Consider the following 25979-nt stretch of genomic DNA (forward strand, 5'->3'; position numbering starts at 1 on the left):
GAAGGAGCATGGGGTGGTTTGATCCAGGTGTCCCAAATCTCTTTTCCCATCTCATCAAGCTGTGCTGCTCCAGGGCGGACTGGCCATGGGGTCAGGCTGGGGAACACCACAGCAGAAGCAAAAATCAATTAAATATAGGGGGAGAAAAATTAGCAGTAACTAAGGAGACAGCATGGAGCATGGCCTCCATCCTAGTCAAAATAAGCCTGACATTCCCCACGAGGGGAAGGGATGGAGGGCCCTGGGGAACATCCCTTTTCTTTCAGGCCTGTGGTGCTGCCTTGTAGTCAGAAGGCACCCACTACAGAGCTGCAGGCTCAAGAGGTTCAGGGATGCTCAAATTGGGAAGGATGAGGGAAGCAGGAGGTGCTGTCTGGCCAGTAATGGGGATCCAGTGATGTGTGTCCTGGTGTGAGAGGGTCCAGCCCAACAAACGTTGGTTTGGGACTCTTGGTTGATGCGGGAAGAAGGGAGGGAATTGTGGGGCAAACAGAGCAAGTCCCTGAGCCTCCCTCTGTCTTGTCCCCTTGCAGAGTGATGAGCCATACCACCAGCAGCGATGCTGGGATTTGGGACGTGCTCCATGGGCGCGCCGGCGAGGGGGGCTGAGCTGGACGCTGCCTCGTCCCGCTGCATCCTGGCCCTGCCCGAGGAGGAGACGTGGCGCCAGCACCGCCTGGGCCTCATGCAGAACACCCAGTCCTGCAACCTACTGGAGCCCCAGAGCCTGGCCCAGGCCCTGGTGTCCCGCGCCGCCTCCTTCGACGCCCTGTACGACTCCCGCTGCCGGGATGGGGACACGGACGCCGGCAGCGCCCTGGACCTGGGTCCGCTGGTGCCCATCAGCCCCGACGTGATCAAGCGCCGGCGGGGAGGGCTCATCGAGCAGAGGGACATCATCAAGGCACACCAGGCACACAAGATGCAGAGCACGCCCCAGGCGCGGAGGAAGGAGTGGGAGTAAGTACCTGTCTTGGGTTGCAATATTTAACTAAAAGTGTGTGTTTTGTTTGCCATCTGTTGAAACCATTTTTGGAGGTGTTTTCTTTATCTCTTGTATAACCCATTCCTCATGACTCCATGGGAAGGGGGCAGGTGCCTTCTGCTCATGGGCAGCTGTTCAGACCAGCTGGGGCAGTGTTCTTTATCTCTTCCACAACCCATCCTCCCTCAGGGGTATCTGCTGTTAATGGGCCATTGAGGCTCACTGCAGGGCTGATACAATTACATCATCCCATTGGGAGATGCTCCACCCAGGGGGAGGAGCCAACCATTCCTACCTGGATAAAAACTGAGAGTCAGAACATCAGGGCAACCTGTTTTCAATGAATTCCCAGAGGAAGACCAGACCTGTCTTGCCACCACTGGACCCTTCTACAGGATTATCTCTGCTCCAATTGGACCCCATCTGTCACGGCAGGAGGATTTATTTGGACTGCTCCCAACACCCTGACCAACAGGGTCGTATTTCTGAATCTGTCAGGGTTTCTAGGATTTCTGTTTATTTGCTTGCTTGTTTTTAAATTTTTTTTTTACTACTACATTTGTATTTTTAATATTCTTAGTAAAACTTATTATTCCTATTTCCATATCTTTTCCTGAAAGCCCCTAATTGCAAAGTTATAATAATTTGGAGGGAGAGGGTACGTGGCATGGAGAAGAAAGTTGGAAGCTCTCTGTTTTGTAAGTCCTCAAGGCAGCTTCCCTTGGCTGTATCTGGTTGTTTCGATACGTTTGGGGCTGTTGCCTTTCTGCTGTTGCTGTGGCTTGACCCAGCTGTGAGGGGTTTCTCTGTAGATGTTTGGGGACATGTTTTGTGGGACTTGGCCATGCTGAGCTAATGGCTGGATTTGATGTTAGAGGTCTTTTCCAACCTCAGCAATTCCATGATTTGTATTTAATTCTGAAAAGTGTCCAAGTCTTCCTGGACCAGAGCAAGCTGGGACATTAACAAACTTGAGAAAACAGAAGTGTTTGACAGAGCTAGAACACACCAGTTTTATTTATTATTTTCCTTTAATTAACTTACCCTCATTGTTTGCCTTGGTGCTGTGAGAAAAGCCCAGCTCCAAGTCCTGGATTAGCCTCTCTCTCCCCACACTCACTATGTGACAAGGCTGCAGCCACATGCTTCAGCCCCACATTTAAATGACAAGCTTCCCCTCCCCGTGTCTGCTCAGCAATCAGCAAGATTGCCTGGGATCAGCTGTTGCAGCACATCCTACTCCACTATCCCTGGTCTGGAGCAGTACCCTGCCTCCAGAACTTGATTTGGGGAATAATGTTTAATAAAACACCCAAAGGAGACGGGAGCCCCTGTATTAATTAGATGTGGCACGTTGCTTTGGCAAGATCTAGGCCGTGTGAAGCTGGTAAGGGTTTCTTTGGAGTGGTTTCCCTGATAAAACCACTTGTGATAAGGCTGCTCCTGCTTTTTGTTTTGGAGAGCAGCCCATCACTGAGGCTCTCCTCTCAGCTCTGTGCTCCTCCCTTTGTGCCCAGGGAACCTCCTGGCCAGCAACTCAGGCAGCTTTGCAGGGGAAATAAATTGCCATATGGGCTCGGCAGGCGCTCGGTGCCTCGTTATCTTTTGCAGCCCACTGGGGATGCCAGATGAATAAATCATGGCGGGGCAGGAAGCAGAGGGGTGGCCTCGTTAATTGTCTAATTAACGGTCTGCAGCTCCACAGCTCTGCTTGGTGGCAGGGACGTGAAGCTGGAGCCCTTCCTGCTCCTGGTGGTGGTGGGATGTGCCCCTTTGGCTGCCCTCTGTTGCTCCATCCAGCAGCTGCTCAGACGCAAACACAGTATTTCTGTCTTTACCACAGTGGGAATGCTCAGGCAGCAGTGTTGGGTGCTGCCAATCTCATGTGTTTTAATAGGATGTTTCCCCAGGATGGAAGGGTCCTGTCTTTGTGTTTCCCAGCTCCTGGGTTATTTGGTTCGTCATTTCATCCCACTTTGTGATCATTTTCTGTGCTGCTGGTGAGGACAGTGGGCTCTGGCCCTTGGGCTTTGCTGACCACATGTCCCACTGAGGACCAGAGAGCCCCACTCCCCGCCTCTGCCAGGCCCCTTCCTGGCAATTTGGTGAGCACCGAGGTGTTGGAATTCTGGAAACTTAGATTTTTAGATTTTGGTATATAGTAATGTGTGTGAAGCAATGTGGAGGATTTGAGGCATTTTCTAAGTCCTTCTTCTTCACCTTCTTCTTCCTTCTCCTTCATGGGTTTGGGTGGTTTTCTGTAACTGGGTGAAAAAGGTCTGCATTGCCGGCCTTGGGTGGTCATTATTGGGTCAGAAACATAAATGAAATTGGTGTCACCTCGTTATTGGATAATCATCACTTAAATCACCTTGGGAAGAGTTAGAGGGACTTCATTTTACCTCATTTCTCTAATTTGCTTCACACGTTACTATTTACTAAAATCTTAAAATCTGTTTTTCCAGAATTCCGACACCAAGGGGCTTGATCTGCTCCTTTCCCAGACTTCTGTGCCCTGATTACCCCACCAGCCTGCAAAAACCACATGCCAGAGGTTCCTGCTTTAACATCAGACTCAAACATCAGGAGGAGAGGGACTTTTGATAATTGCATGCAGTGGCAGGATGAGGGAGAATGACTTTAAACTGAAAGTGAGTGGGTTTAAGGTTAAGAATTCTTGACTGTGAGGGTGGGGAGGAGCTGGCAGAGGTTGCCCAGGGGAGCTGTGGCTGCCCCATCCCTGGAATTGCTCAAGGCCAGGTTGGAACAAGCCCACCTATAGCAGGGAGGTTGACACCAGATGATCTTTAAGGTCCCTTCCAATCCAAACTGCTCTATCCTTCTGGGGCAAACCATCAATGTTCTCCCCAAAAGCTTTGCTGAAGCCCAGGCAGGTGTGCAGAACCAGTAATACCCAGTACCAGAGATGTTTTCTGCGAATACATAGACACCTTGTGGGGGAGAAAAAAAGCAAATTAATTTCCTTATGTGTAATTTTATTAGTGATAATGCAATTTCCCTGTGATTTCATTTTCAGAAGGGCCCATCTCACATGCCTTGGATCACCCTGGGGGTTTCACCAGGGCTGGTTAGCACTGAGTGGGGGATTCTCCCATAGCTCCAGCGTGGTGGTGGGCATTAAATTGGACATGGGAAACATGGGAAATGTTTCTGAGTAGCTGCAGGCTGTAGCTGGGTGGTCTGCAGGGTGGTGGGCACAGCGAAAGAGGCTGCATGTGCCTCTGTTCTACTGCATGAGCTCTCTGCTCCCCTGGAGCAGCCCTGTCTGCAGATGTGGCATTCCTGGTGTGTAGCCAGATGCTGTTTAGCTGTTCTTGAGCTGGGTTGCTCTGAGGGTAGTGAAGAAAGGCTTTTTTTTCCCTGCTCATCAGTGCTGGCAGGTCTGACTGTCACTAAACCTCCACCTCTGCTGCTGTTTGCCAGTGAAGCAATTCCACAAGTAGAATAAGAATAGGAAGGGTACAGTGCTCTTTTCCCTGGTTTGGTTTTGGTTTTGTTGGTGTTTTGGGGTGTTTTTTTTGGTTTTTTTTTTTTTTTTTTTTTTTTTTTTTTTTTTTCCCAAGAGGAAACTGAGGCAGAGAACAGAAAACACAAAGTGCCTGTGGGCCAGGGGCTCTGGGGGAGGATTAACTCCAGGGTGAAAAATGAATGTACTAGCCCACCTTGTTCTTGTCTGAGGGACTCCAGCCCAGGGCAGACACGAAACCCCGTTTTTCCAGAGTCCCAGCCTGCTGCCCTGCCCTCCATCCCTGTGTTCACACCTTGGGGTCAGGGATGCAGCTATCTGGAAACATCTGCAGTGCTCCAAGGTTGAATCAGTGCTGTCTTTGCTCTGGCAGCATCCTTTGGATAATGTCGAGCTTAGGGACAGCTCAGAAGAAAAGCTCCTCATCAAAATAAGCAAACAGGGAACCTCCTGTGGCCTCTCCAGGAGGAGCAGCTGCTGCCTTAGCTGATGGTGAGGGCAGGCAGAGCCACACAGGGAGCACATCCCAGAGATGCTTCAGGCTGAATTTGAAGCACACAGGACCCAACCCTGCTTTGCATGGCCAAAACCCACATGCACATGGGGATTTGTTAAGCTTAGTTTGTTCAGTTTTGGGAAATGCAAGCTGTGCCCTCGTTTTGGGCTGGTATTTACAGCCAGAATGCATGGAAAAGTCTGATTCCAGGCAGATGTTGGGCAGGGAGCAGAGGAGGCTGGGGGGAAAGCAGCAGACTGGTGGCACAGTGTGAAGGTGAGAGGCTGTAATTCAGCCTTTGAACACCTGAGGGATGGGGTGGAGGGTCTCAGTGTCCCGTGGGAAGCGAATCACTCTGCACAGTGACCCCGAAGGATAATGGAAATAAAAGTGATATCCTGTCTTGGAGCACCCTAATCTATGTCCCTGGGGAATTTGTGAGATTTCCTTTCCTTGGGAGGCTGGGGAGCTGCCAGGAAAAGGACTCCTGGCCCAGGAGCTTTGTGGCAGCCCGTGGGGAGCCTCTGGGGCTGGAGCGTTCCTGCAGCTCTGCCTTGGGTGGGGAGCAGGGAGAGAACAGAACAGGCTGCAGACACACAGGGTGTTGCTCACAGATCTCGGTGGCTTTTTATGACTTGGCAGCCTCTGTCTGGTTATGTGCAAGCTCTGCATCCCAGATTACAAATGAAGCAGATTTTCTTTTCCCTTACATCCTTTTTTTTTTTTTTTTTTTTTTTTTTTTTTGACTGGTGCTGAGTGAGACAAAGGGCCCTTTTGGTTTGTGCTGGGCTGCCAGCTCTGTTGCTGCCTCCCAGTCCCCAGCACCATCTGGGTCTGTCCTTCTCCTTTTCAGATGTCTGTTGCCGTGACCCCCAGGGCTTTGGGAGGGCTGGGAAGTAGGGCTGGGGCAGCTCAGGCAGCTCTGAGGGCTCGGCAGGTCAAAGCCCTGAGATCTCGGTGGCAGGTGATGCTGGCAAAACCTGGGAGGATCCTTGTTATGGATCAACCCATGCTTCCAAGCCTTCTCCAACCCCCTGCAAAGCAATTAACTTCTCTGAGCCTAACGAGTGTCTCTTTGTTAAGGTGGCTCTGCCTGCTTTTGTTTGACGCTGCGCGAGGAGCGATGCCGGCAGTGAAAAGGGCTGCGGATGTGCTAAACCTGGCCATGGATGCAATGAAACATGGCTTTGGCCACTGAGCAGCAGAGAAAGATCTCTCCCAAAGGTGCCTGCCCTGAACCTCCCTGTGCCCTCCCTGCTCCCCTTTAGTGCAGATCAAGGTCTGCATCCTGGGGAGGAGTTTGTTTTCTGACCTGGCATGAACTCGAGTTCCGCTGAATATCCTGGCAACAGCGTGGAAATAGCAGCATCCTTCCCCGAGTTTCCTCAAAGCCTGGGTTTCTGGCACACCCTGCAGGAATTCCCGGAGTTAATTCCAGTGACTGCAAAGCCTCCCAAGGGCTGCCAGAGGGGTGGGCACTCGGGGACACTCTGAGCCTTCTGGCCCAGTGCAGGCTCAGAGGTGGTTCCAGGGAGCTCCTTGGAGCTGGGCATGAAGGACAAGGTGGTTCCCAGGAGATGCCTCAGCTCGGGAGCTGCTGCCTTGTGTTTTGTCACGGCATCCTGGCAGCTCCTGCTTCCCTCACTCGAATCTCAGCTGCAGGTGTTTGGGAGTTGGTTGGCATGTCTTGGAGCAGCGTCCAAACCATGGTCTGTGCTTTCCAGGAGCTGGCCTTTGGAAGGAGCTCCATCCTTAGCCTGGGGCTGGCCATGGCTCAGAAACACTGAATATTGTGAGGCAGTGAAGTGGCAGAGAACCTCAGGCAGGGTCACCTAGAGCAGTCCTCCAAGTCTCTCCCAGTAGCATGTGCAGGTGGGTTTTGAGTACCTCCAAATAGTGAGAGTTCACAACCTCTGTGGCTAGCTTGTTCCTCCCCTCACACTGAAAAAGTCTATTCCTCTGTACAGGCAGAATTTGTTTGATTAAATAAGAATTTGTTTTATTAAGAATTTATTTTATTGAACAGTTTGTGCCTGTTGCTTCTAGTCCAGTCTCTGGGTGCTACTGTTCATGAGGGCCTGCAGTGACAGGGCAAAAGGGAGTGGCTTCACACTGACAGAGGGGGTTTAGGTTAGTTATTAGGAAAAAATTCAGCCCTGTGAAGGTGCTGAGGCCCTGGCACAGGTTGCCCAGAGAACCCTCTTCCCCCAGTGTCAGGAGTTCTGTGCACTGATCAGATCCTCTCTGAGCAGCTCTCCCAGCTCCTGTCCTTTGGTCACCGTGGCTGAAGTTGCTCCAGTAACCCATGTCTCGTCTCCTGTCCTGTCCATGGCACTCTGGATGTGTCACCAGGGCTAAATGAAGGGGACAGGTCACCTCCTCGACTCACTGGCTGTGCCTAACCCACCCCAGGGGGCTGCTGGCCCACTTTTTTCCAGAGCACAGTGCTGGTGGCCAGCAGGTCCCTTGGGGCTCTCTGTCCCTGCCCAGCCCCTTCCCGTGGGTTTGTCCTTCCCCGAGTGCAGGGCTCGGTGTTCCCCGTGGAGCTGAACTCCATGCTGCTCCTCTGCTGTTTCTCCAGGCTGCTGAAGTCCCTCTGGATGGCAGCACAGCCCTCTGCTTCAGCAGTCCCTGGTTTTAAAGCATCTCCCTGCACTGGAGGAGCATGATTTAGTGCAACCTGCAGGCACCGAATCTTCTCGTATTTCCTCCTCATTTGCATCCTCATCCTTTCCCTCCCCTGGAATAATTCAGCCTCTTCCCCTCTCGCAGGCAGTCACCAGCTGTCCCTGTGTGATTCTGCTGGGAGACTGGCTGCTGGCTGGGGAGTGGTTGTGACAGGGGCGTTTTCTGGCCGCTCCACTTTGTAGGGTTAATGTTATTTACTCTCTCAATTTCTTAAGTGTAGTACCTGCCTTGCCCCTTCCACCCTCACACACTGTATTTCAGAGATGGCAGCATAACAGGTTAATTCAGGGACCTCAGGAGGTGTCTGATTTGCTCAGACAATCACTTATTTTTCATTTAACTCAACATTTTGCTTTTTAAAATACAGGGGATGTCTCACTGAATATTCTCAAAATGGCATTTGCCCGGGCACAGGCTGCTCAGAGAAGTTGTGGATGTCCCATCCCTGAAAGTGTCCAAAGCAGCCTGGATGGGGCTTGGAGCAACATGGTCTGGTGGAAGGTGTCCCTGCCCATGGCAGGGGGTTGCAATGAGATGGTTCCTTGCAGCACAAACCATCCCATGACTCTTGAAAACATCAGGGAGCTCCCTGAAGTTGCACTTTTAAAGCAGCTTTCAAATGTTCTGGGGCTTATCCCTGCCGTGGGGAAGGAGATCAGTGGGACACTGTCCTTCCCAAAACCTACCTGAAGGAGCTGGTATTGTCCCATCTTCCCTGGGCAATGCCAACCACCTTGTTTGCAGGGAAGCAAACTTGGAATGTGCCACCACGGTGGATGATGCTGTGATGAAATCTCCACGAGCTCTGCCACAAATCCCAACTCCTTCATTTGTCATCAGAGGAGCTTCTCAGGGCTTGCTTTCCCCCCCCATCCCTCCACAACTTGTGAGACAGCACCTGGCATGCTGTAACCGCCTTTTCCAGGGTGGAATTAAGCCTAAAAATCCTTCAATGAACTTTTTTCCCATTGAGGAGTCTGGGGAGCAGAACTCAGCCTTGGCTGCTGAGGGTGTTTGCTCCACGGAGGCTGCTGAGCTGCTGCCTGTCGCTGCAGCAAGGGGGACGTTTGTTCACACCTCCCAGCACTGAGCAGCTCTCGCAGAGAGGTTTTGCTCTTTGGCCTTTTCTCTTTCACAGGTTTGGGAGAGGGAAGCAGCATCTCCTTCCTGGCTGCGGGCCAGGGATGGGGCTTCTCTGGCTGCCTCGAGCATCAGCTGCTCAGTGCAAGTTCAGACCTGCTGGGAAAAAAAAAAAAAAATTCAGCAGCTCCGTCTTCTCCTGACGGCGTAGTTTTGTCAAAGCCACCCGTTTGCTAGCAGGGCTGCTCTGGGGAAAGCTGAGCCCGTGAGTGTGGCTTCATTAGGTTGCAGATGGAGTTGGTGGATTTCTGGCGCAGCTTTCTTTTTGTCACAGGTGGTATTTGCAGCCTGAAGACAGGAGGGAAACTCCTTTGTCATCCCAGGCCCTGGCAGCAGGGGTTTTGCTTTGCCTTTATCCACTTGAGCCTTGCAGGGTGGGCAGAGGATCAGAGCTGGACCATCAGACCACTGGATGGTCCTCAGGTATGGACCTGCCTCTTGGAGGGGTGAAGAAGAGGTCTAAGGGAGAAGAAAATCTCCTGCTGGTTTTGGCAGAGGGGTCATGAGGATGCTGGGGGATTTGTTTTGCTTTGGGTAGTGCAGCGGTTGAAAAAAATGCTTTTAGAAATCCATCTCCAATTCTTTGACAGGCTAGAAATAAGTTGGGTTTTTTTTGCTGTTGGCTGTCTATGGATGGCTCTGAGGATGTCTTTTCTGAGCTTGTTCCCACACACATGTAAAGTTTGGCAGCTTGGTGTCTGGCTCTTGGTGGCAAGAAGGGGAATATCCCCTCTCTGTCCCTTCCTCATCTCTTTGCTCTCCCTTTATCCATGCTGCTCAGTCCCGACAGTTTGGGCTGACCCATTCTCAAATATCCCTGGTTTTCCCCCATTGGATCTTCTCAAGTGCACCTCTCTGGAAGTGCCTTGCCTGAAGCTGGACCTGTGTGAGATGGAGGAGGATGGAGAGGTGTGATCTCACCTCCTGCCAGCTCGCTTAGTGTGATGCTCCACAGCTTTTGGCTGAGGGGAGAGGTTGTGTAGAGGCATTTGGGGGTTGGAAAGAGGGATGGAAATTCGCTTCAGTGTGATGGCAAAGCAGGGGAGGGTGGATAGCTGCTCCCCGAGAGGTGGGATTGCTGCACGCCTGCCCAGAGCAGCCAGCATGATGTGACTGCAAATGCTAATTAGAGCCCGGGCTGGCAAAGCTAAATAAAGCAGCAGGGCACTCCAGGCTATTTATTAATGGGAGATTATTCCAGGGCCCTTCAGCTGAGCCACAAAGCCTCCTGGCCTAAGGCAGAGTTAGCCAGGGGAGCTCTGCATTGCCAGGAGCACTTGGAGCGGGGTGTTTAGGTAGGAAAGGGGAGCATCCCTGCAGCCAGCACTGCAAAGCAATGCTGTCCCTTTTCTCGGTGCTTTGGGGGTGATGGGATCTCACCTGCCTCTGCCTGATGTGTCAGCAACCCCCCTGTGCTTGTTTGGGCACTGTCACACACCCAGAGAGGCGGCTTTTAGTTTTGGTTGGGCGATTTTGGGGAGTACAAAGTCCTGGGCGGCCCGTGGGGGTGGGCTAGTGCAAGCTCTGAGAGAGTGACACTGTGACAGAGTGAGACTGAACACCAAAAGTACCTCCTGTGAGTTTTGTAGGGTTGGATGCACATCCCTTACCATGTCCCCAAAAGTGCCCAGGACTGGAGGTTCCTTTGCTGTCCTTTAAGCTTCTCCCAGCCTGCCATCATTTAAAGGCCCGAGCACCCTGCTCTAGTTGGAGGTGCCCCTGCTCATGGCAGAGGAATTGGACTAGATGGTTTTTAAAGATCCCTCCCAACCCAATCCATTCTGTGATTGCACGACTTGGTTGCTAAATCCACCTTGAATTCAAGATGCAACAATGTTCTGCCTTATCAGTGGCTCTGATGCATGAGCTGCCCCGGTCCCCCAGCAGTGTAGGGCCACATCTCCCTTAAATGAGTTTAATCTTAATTTATAAGATGCATTTTAAAAGAAACTTTAGCTTTTTCAAAATAACTTTTTTTTAGCTTCTAACTGCGAAGTTTTTAAGGTGTTTGGTTTTTTATTTTAGCGTAACAAAACATCAAAGCCATGCTAAATTATTAAACTTAAAAATTTACAAATATGCATTTTAAACCCACTAAAAATATAAAAAAAATATATTAAAAAAATCCTCATGACATCAGAGACACTATTAATGTGTCTCCTCTTTGCTTGGACAGAAAGATGTCACCACAGATTGTTGTGAAGCATCTGTGTCCCGGGGAGGAAGGGAAGGGATGGATGCTCCCTAAAGAGCCATGGCTAATCAGCCTTGGCTTTTCACCCCTGAGGTAGCTGGAGGCTGGTGGGGCCTGATGGGTTGTGGTGGGATGTTGTAGGTTTGGGAAACTCTGAGTGGGACCTGCTACACTCCTGTTTGTGTGGCATTTTGCTTCAGGGTTGTGTTGTGTTCTGCTCAGCAGCTGAGAATTGGCAAGGCAGTTTAAGAAGTGGGACCAGAGATGCTCCGGGCTGGATGGTCTTAAGCAGACACTTGCAGAGAGGTTAGGAAAAGGGATCCCTAGGGTGGGAATGCAAGGTGTGCTGCAGCTGGGGTCTGAGGAAGGGGCTGCAGGGAGAAGCCTGTGGGTGAGAGCTGCTCAGGCACTGCTTCTTCTGTATCTCCATCACCTGCAAAAGCTTGTCAGGGGGAAGGTACAGCCACCAAAGCCTCCTTTCCCAGAGGACTATTCCCTTATCCCAGCAAAAGAGAGCTTTACAGGATTGTTTTCCTGTTGATTTTGAAGATGCCAAGGCTGGCTATTGGACTCTTGGGTCCTGGTGATGAAAGCAGCAGTGCCTATGAAGGTGGGGATGTTTCACAGCAGTGTGCAGATAATTCCACCTCCAGCCTCACGCCTCCAAGTTCTCCTGCCACGGCTGCTCTGTGACACCTGGAGTGGCTGCTGCAGCCCAGGGCAGGCTCAGCGAGGTGGTGGCAGTGGCTTAAATCTGGAGGCAGAATTTTCACAGCCTGTGTGTGAGATTGGCTGGCTCTCACCCCTCTGATCCCTCAGTGGATAAATCCCAGCGCTGACCCTGTGGATTCCAGCTCGGGGTTGGTGCTGGGAATGTGTCATGGCTCTTGGGAGGATGATGGTGCCCATCCCTGTCCGGGCTGGAGAATGCACATCCTGGCGAGGCTGTTGGCAAAAAGTGGGAGCAGATGGCAGAGGGGAAACACTTTCCCTGGGCTGGGTGAGAGCTGCCTCGCTGCGAGGTGGTGCAGAGGCTTTGTTGGCACAAGAAATGCCATCAGGGCTGTCCTGGCCTGTGCCACAGCTGCCAACATCTGCACAGAGGAGCATCAGGCAGAGGCTGGTGTGGTGCCCTCCTCCAGAGATGCCATCCTGTGTGAACTGTTCCAGCCTAGGGGTTCTGTCTCCCTGCTGCTGCAGAGGTGCTCGGCTCTGCAGGACTTCTCCTTTGCAAGGGGGGAGAACGTCCTCCTTCTAATACAGCAGGTAATGAAAGTGTTCCTGGAAAAAACCATGCATTCCTGCATGGTTATAAACGCGCTTCTGAGTCACAGCTACTCGGTCCCAATTTGAAATTTGGCCAGAGCACACTGTAGATGGTTTTCATTTGATCCTACTTTTTTTTAATTTTTTTTTTATCTCATCATAGCCACATTTAAAAAATAAATCAGGACGCCAAAAGCCACTTTCTAAGATGAGTGCAGTCCATCATATCTCCTGGGAATATGAGTCAAGGAAGGGGAGCCTGTCCTCCCTCTCAAGACCCTGCATTAAAGTCATAGAATGCTCTGGGTCTGAAGGCACTTTATAAAGATCATTTGCACTAACCTCCCTGCTGTACCCCTTCCACTAGACAAGGTTATTCCAAGCCCCATCCAACCTGGACTTGAACATTTCCAGGGCAGGAAGGAAATGTTCCTGCCACAGGAATGGTGCAGCTTCTCTGGCCAACTTGTGACAATATCTCCCATCCTCACAGTCAAGAATTTATTCCTAATATCCCATTTCGCCCTGCCCTCTGTCAGCTTGAAAGCATTTCCCCTTGTCCTGGCACTCCAGGCCCTCTCCAGTTCTCTTGAGTCCCTTTAAGGCACAGGAAAGGGCTCTAAACCCTCCCTGGAACCTTCTCCAGGCTGAACAACCCCAACTCTCAGCCTCTCCTCAGGGTTTTGTTCCCTGCCTGGTGCTCCCTCCAAGCTGAGGAGCAGCTCTGGCTTTTTGAGCACCCCGGGGCTTGGCAGAGGACGCTTTTGACACTCTTGCCCGGTTTTTTTTGTTGTTGGTTTTGTTTTTTGGTGCCTGTACCCAGCCACGCACACACAGGAGGTTTCGGGGTGCGCAGGGGGATGCGGGAACTGCGCGGAGGGTTTGTGTCTGATCCAAGCATCCCTCGGGAAGGGCTCAGCCGGGGGGAGCCCAGCCGGGCTCCGGAGCCGCTGTGTGAGGCTGGCGGGGCGCAGGGAGGGGACAGCTGCCACTAGATGGCAATGCCGGAGCGGCAGCGGCGGCCCCGCGGTGCGGGGGAGGCCGCGGGGAGGTGACACAGCGGCTCGGGAGCGCCCGGGAGGGGACAGCCCCGAGTCCCCGGTGATGTCCTGCCGTGCAGGGCTGGTGGCGTGGCTGGGGGAGATTGGGGGAAGCAAGGAGGGCACTTAGATCGGTGGAGCTGTGGAATCGTTTAGGTTGGAAAAGGCCTTTAAACGCATCAAGTCCAGCCATTAACCCAGCACTGCCGAGGCCACCGCTCAGCCGTGTCCCCAGGTGCCACATGTGCACGTCTTTCAAATCCCTGCAGGGATGGTGACTCCACCACTTCCCTGGGCTGCCTGTTGCAGGGCCTGACACGGCTTTTGGAGGGGGCACCTTCGCTAATATCCAGTCTGAACATCCCCTGCGGTGGCCTGAAGCCGTTTCCTCTCATCCTGTCACTTGTTGCCCAACAGAAGAGACCGACCCTCACCTTGGCACAGCCTCCTTTCGGCAGCAATGAGGTGTCCCCTGGGCCTGCTGTTCTCCAGGCTGAGTCCCCCCTCAGCTCCCTCAGCTGCTCCTTCTCAGAGCTTGCTGAGACTGGAGGAGTGTTAGCCTGTCTTCGTCAAACCGAGCGCATCCCAAGTGCCTTCCTGTCCTGGCACCCGCTGTTCCCTGTCTTCTCACATTTCCTCCATTGACAAAAACCCAAACAGCCCCACATAGCTGGCTCTGAATCCCCGTGCCATGTTGAATCATGTGGGCATCAGCCACACTTCTCCCTGACTCACAGATCCCGGCGTGCTGGGTGAGGGTCAAGATGAGAACGGCAATAAACATCCTGGGAAACAGAGCCTGCATCTCTTGGCATAGCCAGAGATTTTATTTTTTTTTATTTCCTTTTGGCGCTCAATCTTCTCTTAAGGAGCTGCTTTCTCATAAATATCCCATCCTTTAGCACCGTCTGAGCAGGAGAGAGGCTCCCGGCGGGGTCATCCTGCGCTCTGCTCTGCAGCAGCAAATGTAGAGCAGAGGCAGCTGCGGGTTCAGGGGACAGCCTGGTGCCCCAGCAGAAGCGTCCAGGTGAGGGACGCATCCCTGCCTTAAGGGGACGGAGGAGGAAGGCTGCCTTCCTCCCCCTCAGCCCCTTGCTCAGAGCCAGGCGGGGGATGCAGGAGCAGGGGCACCACGCGGAGCCGGGACACTTCGGCTGGGTGGGACCTCGCCGTGAGGGCAGCGATGGGAGAGCGCTGGGGGTAGCAGGAGCTCTGCAGGGCTGAGGATCTGCTCCTGGCAATCGGCCCAGCCTCGGCCTTAATTAACAGCGGCTAAAAGGGCGGAAAGGTGGCAAGAGCGGCGTCGCTGCCGGCGCTGCGTCGGTGGCGGTGGGGAGGAGGAGGAGAAGGAGGTGAGGTGAGCTACAAAATAATAATTGATTCGTTCAGGGCAGTGTCTTGCCTGGGCTGAATCGAAGGGACTGTAATTAGTGGGGAGCTGCTGTGGCCACCTCCTTGCCTGTTGTTAGTGGAATGAAAAGGCAGGGTCGCTCTGGCTGGCTGGTGGCCTGGGAAGTGTTTGGAGCACCTCTGCTCCACTCTGTGCTGCAGCGTGGTAGTGGGGCAGCTGGGGACTTGTTGAAAACCCTCCAGCTGGCCCACTTTGGTTAGAAAGATCATTGGAAGGAGAGAATTAAGAAGGGATGCAGCAGCTGGGTGTCACGGAGAGCTGGTGGGCTCTCGGTGCCTGGCTCAGGTTGGGGCAATGATCCCACAACCCTTTTTGCAAACACTCCTCTGTTTTCTTGCTGAGGAGAATCTGCACCTTCCTCTTTCTCACCCTGCCAGCCCAGGGGCTCCTGGCAGTGCACCCATGAGAGCCTGGGCCAAAAAACGAGCCCTGTGGCCCTTCAGCCACTGTAGTGCCTGGTCAGAGGGAGAAGCCCTGGCCCAGATGAGTTAATGATTTTTGTGAGTAACACCTTGATTTTTTTTTTTTCTTTTTAAATTTAAATGCATCCAGCAGTCCTGGCTGCCCCACAGCAGGTGTGAGGGACAGGGCAGCAGCCGCTGTGTGTTGTTGTTGGGGTGGACCAGGGAAGAGTATGACAGGGACACTGGATGTCTGGTGCTGCTGGCTGGAGCCATGGGTGGTCTGCTTGTGGGAAATGCAGGCAGCGAGTGTCGCAGGCAGCGAGTGTCACAGGCCCCGGAGAGCTCTGTGGCCTCGGGTTTCAGCAGGGTGGGAGACCCAGCGTGTGAACAGCTCACAGGGTGTGTTGTGTGCTGTGCCTGCCTGCCTGTACCCTGCCTGCTGGGTACAGAGGGCTTGGGGACACCCCTCGGGTACTCTGTGTGTGCCAGGAGGGCAGGGGAGGGTTCCCCAAACGTGGGTGGGTGGGCACAGCCCAGCCCAGGGGATCCTGGGCATCCCTGTGTGACCTTGGCGCACACACACGGCTGCAGCATCAGGAGAGTCCCCAGTCCCCTGCCCTTAGTGGGGTGCCCGGGGTGGGGAACAGGGTCAGAGACACCCCCCACCCCCATGGAAGCTCCTGCAGGGACAGATCCAGCCCGGGTTGTTTACACCTCTCGGATGAGCCGCTGTTCTTCCAGACAACACCGTGCGTCTGAAGGAGAATAGCGAGGTGTGGAGGCTCATCTGTATGCGAGTGAGCAGGAGGGCACTCCCCGGGCACCCGCTGGCATCGGGCGGCTCCGGCGGGGAGCCGGGAGCCTCGCAGTGTCCCAGAGATGGGGGGAGGAGGATGATGCATGTGGCCAGAGACAGATGCTCGGTGCAAGCTGAGGTGGGGTAGGGGAGATGCAGGGAGAGGAGCACCCCCCCCCGCCGCCCCTTGCTCCCCAATTTAGCCGCTCACCTAGGAGCACCGGTGTGCTGGAAAGCCCTCTGCGGCCAGGGCGGGGGTGTGCGCGCTTCTGGCCGGGTGGGGGCTCCCCCATTGCCTTTGTTCCCTTCAGACCCACCCCTCGCCTCTGATTTTCCTTTGCGGCAGCTCCCGTGCTTGCCAAAAGAACGCACTGGATGGAGCGAGGGAGCGAGCCGGGCGTGTTGTGCGTGTGTGTGCGCGCTCGTGTGCGCCTGTGTTGCCACTGACTTCATTAAAGCGAGCTGTCCCCGAGCTGCAGAGGCGCGGCAGCCTTCAATTTTTTGTGGCCCGGCTCCTGCGGGAAGCCGACGTCGCCCTGCGCTCTCGCTCCTGCCCTGGCAGCGAAGGGCTGGGCGTCCCTCGCCTCTCCGCAGGTGCCCGCCCGGGGCTCGGCCCCCGCCCCTGCCCGCGGCCCCGGCAGATGGGCGGCCGGGCTCCCGCAGGATGCTGAAGATGGAGTCGGGAGGAAGGAGTTGGACACTTGGCTCCAACTAGGCTGGACCACGCTGCAACCTGTTCCCCCGGCCGCGGCTGCTGCGCTGGGTGCTGTTCCGAATTGTTCCTTTGCCAGGGGGCTGCCTGCAAGGACTCGCGTCCCTGCCCTTCCCGTGCCTGCTCTCCGCTCGCCTTGCCGCGGGGTTTTGGGGCTAAAAGGGGCTGGTTTGGGCTTGCAGGCAGAGCGGTGGGGAGGACGCGGCTGGGTTTAACCCCTTGCTTAACCTCGGGGGAAGGGGCTGAGGGGCTGCGGCCTCCGCTGGGCACGGAGGAGGAGGAGGGCTCGCTGCCCGAGGGGCCGGAGGCTCGGTGCCCCCCGTGCCGTGCCGGAGGCGCTGAGCCGGTGCCGCACGTTGCCGCCTCTCCTCCACGCGGGGTCCCTTGCTCCCCCGGGGGGGATGGAGGAGAGACGGAGCTGAGCATCACCCGGAGAGGAGGAGGGGGCTGTGGTTGGGACTGCGCCCCGCAACCCCCTCCCTCTTCTCTCCCACCCCCCCTTCCCCCCCCCCCCCCCCGCCGCCTCGGTGCTGCTGCTTTGGCTCACCTGTGTGTTTTCTTCCAGGATGGCTCGCTTTGGGGAGGCAGTGGCCGGCAGGCTGGGCTCCGGAGATGGGGGCTCCGACCAGAACCGGAGCCGGCAAGGAGCTGCTGCCCCTGCGGGAGGGAGCCCGGGAGCCTTCAAGCAAACCAAAGCGCAGCGAGCCCGGACTATGGCTCTGTACAACCCCATCCCCGTCCGGCAGAACTGCTTCACCGTCAACAGATCGCTCTTCCTCTTTGGGGAAGAGAACATAGTCAGGAAATATGCCAAGAAGCTCATCGACTGGCCATATCCTTTCTGCAGCCCCCGTGGGCCCCCACCTTTGCCGCCCGGATTTGCTTCGGTGGCCGCCCAGGACACGTGTGTGTGGCACTGGCGGGCAGGTAAGGTGTGCGGAGAGGGGTGCCCCGGCCCCTGGGGATGCTCTCCTCGCCCTGTTGCTGCTTCCCCTTCTGTCCTCAGCTCCTCGCCTGCTCCTGACAGGATCTGAGCCTTTTCTCTCCCCCCGGGAGTCCCCCAGCCCCTCCTGAGGCTTGGGTTTATTAGCCCCCTCCCGTGCTGATAGGGACGGGTGCTCTGATCTCTACGTGCTTTGGGATGCTCTCTGTGTGTGCCTGGGGACGTGGCGGGTAGTGGCCTTTTCTCTGTGCCTCGATATCTTGTGGAGTTTTGTCACCCCACCCCGCCCGGAGCCACCTGGGAGCCCGTGAATCTCCAGCCCCTGCTGGCTGGTGGCTCTGTCCCTCCTGTGTGTACCCCCTTTGGTCCAGATCACGCCTGGCAGGGGCACGGCCGTCCTCGCCCTGCGGCCCCCGGCCCCCCATGGTGGCTCTGGGAACCGGCTGTGCCCTCCCTGCGGCAGAGGGAAGGATGTTGGAAACCTCTGCCTGTGCCCCACGGCCCTTTTTGGGGAGGCCGGCGTGGGGAGCCATACCAGGGACCCCTCTCCTAGGGCAGGGTGGAGGGTGCAGAGGGTGCATCTCTCCCACTCCTTCCCCTGTTCCTCCATCCTTTCATACCTCCCCACGCACCTCTCTCTGCTCCCACCCTCCCTGTGGGTGCCCCTGGGCGCCTTGGCTGCTGCCCAGCACCACAGCTCAGCCCTGCACCAAACTGGTGCCTGCTGCCCCCTGAGACCCCTCCTGGGCTTTGCCCCCGTAGAGGATCCGAGCCTGAAAACTTCAACGTGGCCACGCTTTGGCTGTAGGAGCCTCCCCGTGCCGTGTTCTGCAGCAGTGATTCCATGCAGCTCCTGCTGCTGCTGCCGCTTTCTCTCCCTGCAACTTGTTGGTTGAGTTCCTGGCTCCTCTGGTGGGCACGGGAGAGCTTTCCCTGGTGCCAGGCAGCAATGCCTCGGTTTGGTGCAACAGGTACCCCGGGGGAAAGGCTCTGGTGAGGCCCAGGGGTGCAGGACAGGTCACCCACCCTGTGAACTGTCGCAGGGGAATTGTCGCTTTGCAGCTCCCACACATCAGGTCAAGCCTCTGCCAAGCAGGACCTGCTCCTGCCTGGGGAGTTGTGACATCTCCAGGCTTGAGAGGGTGGCAAGAGCCAGCTTGGAGGGGCTGAATTCCCCGTGGCGTCCCTGACCCTGCCCCTCCTGGCAGCACCCAGGGGGTGGGTGGCTGCAGGAGCTCAGCGCGGAGCCCTGCAGGGCAGCGGCCAGGCCAGCCGCCTGCTTTTCCACAATACGCCAAATTATTCATGTGCTTTTCCAGCGAGGCGTGGGAGGGCTCTAGCCCCTCTGGCTTTTGTTGGGAGCCAGAAGGAGCTGCCACTGGCCCGGCACTCCCGGCGTGGGCTGGGGTCCCGTGCCGGCGTGATGTCTCATCTCCAGGCAGCCGCGGTCTCCTAGAGACTGGAGCTCCACCACCACGCGAGCAGAACTCCCCAGCGTTATTCTCCCCTGGAATTTGCAATGCATGAGGGAGATGGGCTCATTTTGTAATTTTTTTTTTTCCAGAAGTAAGTGACATATTCCCATGTGAGTGCTGGGAACAGGCGTGCTCCAGGCGCGGGAGCTCAGCGTTCCTGCCTATCCCCCGCCTGGCTGCCATCTCTTCCCGAGAAAAACGCATCCACCCTGGATGTTTCTCTGCACCATTGGAGTTTTGAGGGCTTAGGGACGGGCAAGGCCTTTTGGTGATGAGTTTGGTTAGGCTGGCCAGGCCAGTCGTTCCCATCCTTGTAGTTGTAGCCTGGCACAGGCAGCCGGTGTCTTTTGGTAGGGCCGGGAAAACCATGTAGCACCTCAGCTGCCTGGCCTAGAGCCCATGGCACAGCTCCTGGGCGAGGCTGTTTTGGGGAGGAGAGCACTGGATCTTGGCCATGGCCAGTAGGAGCTGCTGGCCCTGGGAGGGCAATGGGCCAGTCCTGGTGCCATGGGTCAGGGTGGGCACAGCACCGAGGAAAGCCAAAGGGGCTGGAGAGGAGCGCAGGGCGGAGTGGAGGCTCTTCTTCATCCAGCTCTGGTTGACTAGGTAATAGGGCTAAAAATATCTGGTGATTCAGGCCTGGATATCTGCTGGGTAACTGTGTAATTATAACCAGCAGCCTCTGCAGTTTGGCTTCCCAGTGTAAATAGGGATGATGCATGGAGGAGAAGGAGGAGAAATACGAGCAACGGGGATTGGGATGCAGCTCCATGGGAGGCAAGCCTTTGCCCAGCTCCTGGCTGGAAAGCCCGGTGCGTTGCCTACACTGGAGCTGCTCTTTTAAAACTGGTCCTACCCAGACCATGGGGCAGCTGCTGTTCTGGCTGTAGGAACATCTCCTTCTCTTCTCCTTGGGAAATGCAGCCTTGTCCTCCTGCCTGCTCTCCTCCTGCTGATGGCCAGGCCTTTCACCCTGATTTCATTTGTTTGGCTGCCTGGAAGGCTCCAATTCAGTTAGTACATGAGATGGGCTGCAGCTCATCTATATCTGCTCCGTTCCTCATCCGCTTAATCACATTTGACCTGGATAAGATCCCTCTCCCGCCCCAGGAAGGCCAGATGACATTGTGTGGCTCTGGCTGTGTCCCCAAGGACAGCATCTGGCTACAGGCTGTCCGCTGCACCTACCCTCAGTGTGGCAGGGAAAGAGGATGTCCATCAGGACCTTGCTGTGCCCTGTGGTGAGGGATTTCACCTGTCTCGGCCCCTCTGAAGACCAGAGGGGTCCTGGGCTGGCCTAGAGCAGCTGGAATACCCTCAGAGCCCCAGGGCACATCCCCATCCCAACAGTCAGGGGGATTTTGCTCCACGGGAAGCACACCTGTGAGTGTCTGAACTGTTTTCCTCATCATGACTCTCACTGTGACCTGGTGCTGCGTGGGCAGTGCCCCTCGGGGACCCTGGTGATGTCACTCCCCACCTGACCAAGCGTCTCCTGCCCCTTGGCTTTTCCCCAGCACAGATTCCAGCAGGTCTTGCCTTCCCAAGGGAAGAGCCTGCGCCATGTCGTGCCATCCTTGGGCAGCTCCATCCTGGCGCTCCCCAGGAACATTTCCCCCTTTCCCTCCCCACCCGCCCTCCCATCCTGTTTTCTGTGCCCTCCATTCATCAGATTTTAGAGAAGGGGTTTTTTTTGGGAGGGGCGAGTAGGTGTAATGGCAGGTCCATCTTTTTGACAGCCGGGGAGAGCGAGGCTGCCTGTCAGATGGTGAATTTAAACAGAGGCAGCTGTTGTCATGGTGATGCCAAGTTGCATCCTGTTGCTGTGGCAACCAAAGTTAAAAAACTGATGTTAAGGCAGGGAAATCACATGATGTGGTCCTTTTTTGTTTAAAAAAAAAAAAAAAAAAGGAGGAGGAGAGGAGAGAGATTTGATTTCCAGGGTGAGGTGGGGGAGAGGGAGACGCTTCTCCATGGAGCTGTTTGCACGTGGCAGGCAGGCATCCCACATCCTGCATCCCTCATCCCTACGGGAGCGGCAGCAGTGTGGGCAGCTCTGCCCCATTGGGCTCCTGGCTGTTACTGCCTTCACTTTAACCCCTGATGGAAACCAAAGCGCTGCATTTTGCAGCCATAAAAGCAGCAACAGTTGTGACTGCAGCGAGCGAGTGTGTTCTCCTGTGTCCATGCAGTGGGATTAAGGCAGGCTGGGTGCTCTAGGACACAAGCACAACCCAAGCCCACGTTCACTCTCCTGAGCCTCTGTGTAGCACGCACACAGCAGCTGGCTTGTGTTCCAATGGGGAGGATTTGTGGTCTGGATGTTGCTTCCTGTCAACCCCGATCCCAGGATAGATGAGCTGGGGGGCAGGACACAGGGAAGGAGACAGACAAGAGGGGCTACAACTCTGTGGATAGTCTTATGAGTGGAGGGAAATCCCTTGTGTCCTCAGGGACAAGCCAGGGAGGTACTGTGGGGATGGGGAATCCCAGAGTTGAATTAGGGCCACTCACAGGCTTTGCTCTACTTGGCACTTCCGTTTTTTTCTTGGAAACCAAAAACCTCACTTGCCCAGAGAGGTTGTGGACCTCCTGGAATTGTTCATGGTCTGGTGGGATGGGGCTCTGAGCAACCTGGTCTGGTGGAATGTGACCTGGCCCATGGCAGGGGGTTGGGACCAGATGACCTTTAATGTCCCTTCCAACCCAAACCATTCTGTGATTCTGTGCAAACAGCCTTGGAGAGAAGCTTGCTCTTTCCTGCTGGGGCGTGGAGCTGAGAGGAGGAGGATCGGGGCATCCTAAGGGTGGATGCTGAAGGTGAGGATCTTCCGTCCTGTCATGCCATGTCCGTGTGGGACAGGCAGCAGTGCTGGGATTGGGACCAGCAAGATGAAGTCCACAGGTGTAGGAACTGAGGAGCAGTTTTTCTCACTGAGGAGCAGGGAAAGCCCCTCAGAGCAGCAGGTCCCCAGGGAGGCATGGGGAGAGGTGGGAAATAGAGACAGGACTTTTGAGGAGATGTTGGAACCTGGATGATGAAAGCAGGGACAGAAGTTAAGTTGCTCCTGCTCTTTTGGTGGCACTTGAAGGTAGGATTCCCCAAGGCCCATGCGGCCTCCCTCCTCTGGCTCTTCTGCTCCTTTCCAGCCTGTCTGCCCCTGGAGTGGAGAGAAGGAATGAGATAGAGAGGAGCTCTCCATAGCTCCTGCCTTTGCCTGGATCCGGGGAGGGATTTATCTTGTACCCAGCCTCCTGCGGAGATTGCATCAACATGTCATCATAAACCCAGAAACCCATAAACCCATCTCCACCACAATCCCATCTCCAGGGACTGGAGCTGGGCTCACTCCCTGCCTCCTCTGGGTGGGCTGGTTTGGGCTCCTGGCTGGCAAGGATGGTGAAGAGAGAGGAAGGTCCCAGCTGGAAGATCAGGAAGATCTTCCTGACAGACCTGCCAAGGAGCTGCTGCTCCAGGCATGGGGTTACCCACAGCGGATGGGCTAACAGTGCTCTTGTGTCCAGGTGGTCTGGGGGATGCTCCCGTGGCCTGGGGTCGCTGTCCCCGCCCCAAAGGCACGGGCAGGGAGGCGTGGAGCTGCAGGTGTGGCGTGCCCAGGGATCGGCCGAGTTGCTAAGGAAACAAGTCAACGGTGCAGGGGAGAGAGCATTGGGTAAAGGAGATAAATCAATAAGAAAACCTATTTTTATCAGCTCCCTAATGATCCTCCAGGAGAAGCCAGACGGAAGAGGAGGAGGAGGAGAAGGTTGGAGGGAGATGGGCTCTCATTACTGGGCCTGGAGGGAGGCGAGGGCTACTCTGCATTTTGGGTGGCTGAGAGGTTGTGTAATTATTCATCTGATGTGGGAGAAAACAAAGCACTGATAGGGGATCGCCTGGTGGGCTCCAGTCCTGACTGGGGGGATGCTTGCTTGGCAGAAGTAAAGAGTGGGGATAAAATACCCCTCAGTTCAGCCAGATGTTCCTGCTGTCCCTTGGGAGGTCCTTTTCCTCTTGGTCCCTCAAAACCTGGCCCAGCTGGAGCTCTGGGGGCTGGTTTCCGTGGAGTTGATGTCTCACACAGCTCTGGATGTGATAACCCAGGCTCAACTCCTCGAGAAACTGGGCCAGTGGGGTTAGGGGAATCACTTCTGGCAGCAGCCTCGTGCTTGGGTCAGTGCTTTGGGGAGCGAGTGCCCTTTTGTAGGCTCAGCCCGGTGGGACGGGGCTCTGAGCACCCTGGCCTCCTGGGAGGTGTTCCTGTCCATGGCAGGTTGGAACGAAGTGATCTTTTAAGGTCCTCTCCAGCTCAAACCATGCCTTGATTCGATGGTATCTGCTCACCCCCTTGCCAGAGGTGGAGCGGGAGCGTGGTCCTGTGCAGGGCTGGGACAGATGTGCGCTACCCTGGTGCTTTGAACCAGATGTTGGCGGTCCTGAGCCCCCTCCGGGCACTTCTGAGCAGGGCTCCCACGCTGCTGCGCTCGGGTTTTTTCCCACTTGAGTGTCTCTCCCACGGGAACAGCGGCTCTGGCAGGGATGCTGGGCGGGCTGAGCCGCGCCGGGGCGGACAGACGGACCCTCCGCGCCGTTCCCACACTTCTCATCTAGGCAAATGTGCCTGGTGCCTGGGGAGCTGCTGCCCCGCCCCACGAACACGCTGTTTGTCTCTTAAGCCGGTGCTAATTGCTCACAGACTTTCAGGAAAATGATACCAAAAGATCCCAAATAGGCTGGTGGCCCCGGGCCAAGCGCCGCGGTCGGCTGGAGCGTGCGGGCAGAGGTGGGAAGCAGGGAGAGGATGTGGTCTCTGCCGGAGCCATGCAGTGAAATATTCACTTGTGTTGAGCCTCAGAGAAAAAACTTTTGGAGTCTGGTCCCCCCTCCCCAAGCACCGGGAGCTGTTTCTGCTCCGTGCCTGGCTGGCAGCGAGGTCTGAGCCAGCAGCAGGGAGCCCTGCAGCCTCTCTCTTTGGGTTTGCCTCTAAGTTAGCAGCCATTAATTTCACTGAGTGGCCTTTTAAACGCCCTGGGTGTATCTTTGCTGGCTCTTCGTCCTACCGGGTTAAATACATCCCGCTCCTTGGCTGCCTCTCCTGGCCGTCTCTCTGGGGATCTGTTTCTATGCCCATCCCTGCTCCTGCCTTGCCAGCGTGCCCAGCGTCACTGCTGCTGCTGGGGTCACTTCATGCTTTCCCCCTTCCCTGGGACACTGGGGTGTCTTCTCTTGCCTGTGGGCTCAGGGCCACTGGTGCAAAGCACTTCACTGTAGTCAGTGAAGACAAGGCTGGAAAAGACAAAATGACCCCTTTTCCCAGGGCTGATGGGATGGGCGTTGGACACCTCATTGCCTGACACGTGTCAGCCTGAGGATGTTGGGTCTGGAGAAGCCTGTTGTGGTGGGGAAAGGCTCGGCCAGCTTGGGATGGTGGGAGTGTGGATGATTCCTTCATGGGCAAATTCATCCCAGGTGGGATCACATCCCCTTTTCCACAGACACAAGCTTTGGGAAGGTGGCAGTCCCCTGCCTGGGTGCCAGGGGTGGCAGTAATAGAGCTGTTTTGGCACAGAGGGAGTGGAATCAGGGCTGCGCTGCCTGTATTGCTCCACATTTAGTTATTGAGGGCAACAGGGCTTTTATTGTGAAGAATTGGGAAAGATGGATGGATGAGAAGTTGGAAAGATATGGCCATCCTGTCATTTGGAAGTGCTTTGTTTTCAGAGCTCGGCAGTGGGCCAGGCAGGGGAGAGCTCCGTGTCCCTGCCTCGCTCCCATGAATCAAAAGGCAGGAGGAAGCCGAGTTTGGGGTGATTTCCTGGGCATCAACCTGCCCTTTCCTTCCTCAGCTCCTCAGACACCAGCATCTGCTGCTGCTTGTCCTGGCTCGGGGTGGCTCCTGGAGAAGGATTGTCTAAGACCTGGGCCTGGATGTAGGATTTAGAATTGCTCCTAAGGGTCCAACCAGATCGTGCTGACAAGGTGCTGCTGCCCCTTGGGGACTTGCTGGGGTGTGGCTGAGCTGGGATAGCTGCACAGGGAGTTTCCACCCTGCCTCAGCTGAAGCTCAGACCCAGGTGCCATCAGTGCCTTGAGCTGGGAGTGCTCAGCCAAGTGCTCTGCAGCTCCCAGTGTCACCCGGGCTCATCCTGCTGCCCACCTGTGCCCTGATCCAGGTCAGGTCCTTAGGACTTGCAAGGGATGCTCCATCCTCCTCAGGCTGTGCAGGTGCTTTCTCCCATGGGGATGCTTTAGGACGAGGGCTGTCGATATCTTGTGACACCTCCTCTTTCCGAGCCCCATCTCCTGCTGATTTGTGATGGAAAAGAGAAGGAAAACAGGGACATGCCAGCCCTGGCCAGCAGGGAGAGCCTTCCTGACAATGCCAAGGGCCATGCCAAACCTTCTTCCAGGCAAAGCCCAGACTGTTTGTCCCGCTTCAAACCTTGTGTCCGCCTTCTGGGCTCCTTACACAATCACCATCTCTCTCCCATGGGAGTTTTCATCCCAGCAAAGACTGGGGTGATGGTTGATGTCCCGTGGGCTGGGGGAGAAGGTGATGAGGCCCAGCAGATCTTCATGGAGGAAGGTCTCTCACCCTCTCATTTCCAAACAACACTGAGCTTGAGCGTCACCCTCCTGCCTGCAAGCAGCACTTGTGGATGTTCCCGTGGGGAAAACAGCAGCAGTGGCTGAGCAGGGGAAACCAAGGGCGGGCTGGACGGTTGGGGGGGTGTCACCCACCTCTTCTCTGCTCCTTAACTCCCCTCCACTCCCTTTGAGTACATGATCCTGGCGACCATCATTGCCAACTGCATCGTGCTGGCCCTGGAGCAGCACCTCCCCGAGGATGACAAGACGCCCATGTCACGGAGATTAGTGAGTACCCCGTGTCCATCCCTCTCTGCCCTGCACTGGTGGGCTGGGGGCTGAGCCAAGGGCAG

At 55.5% G+C, this 25979-nt stretch overlaps 1 protein-coding gene across 5 annotated transcripts in view; it reads left to right on the forward strand.

The window, feature by feature from the left end:
* The first annotated feature begins 550 nt into the window (after window positions 1-550).
* Window positions 551-25979, forward strand: part of CACNA1E (calcium voltage-gated channel subunit alpha1 E) — a 107429-nt gene continuing 82000 nt past the window's right edge. For 4 of the 5 annotated variants that reach the window (XM_066324746.1, XM_066324750.1, XM_066324749.1 and 1 more), the window contains exon 1: window positions 25814-25914. In XM_066324746.1, coding sequence (XP_066180843.1) covers window positions 25822-25914 — 93 coding nt within the window. In that variant the 5' untranslated portion in view covers window positions 25814-25821. Of the gene's footprint in view, window positions 961-17184; window positions 17452-25808; window positions 25915-25979 lie in introns of those variants that run through there. The other variant, XM_066324751.1, reaches the window with a different exon arrangement.

This window comes from Sylvia atricapilla, chromosome 9 (assembly GCF_009819655.1).
Source record: "Sylvia atricapilla isolate bSylAtr1 chromosome 9, bSylAtr1.pri, whole genome shotgun sequence".
NCBI lineage: Eukaryota > Metazoa > Chordata > Aves > Passeriformes > Sylviidae > Sylvia > Sylvia atricapilla.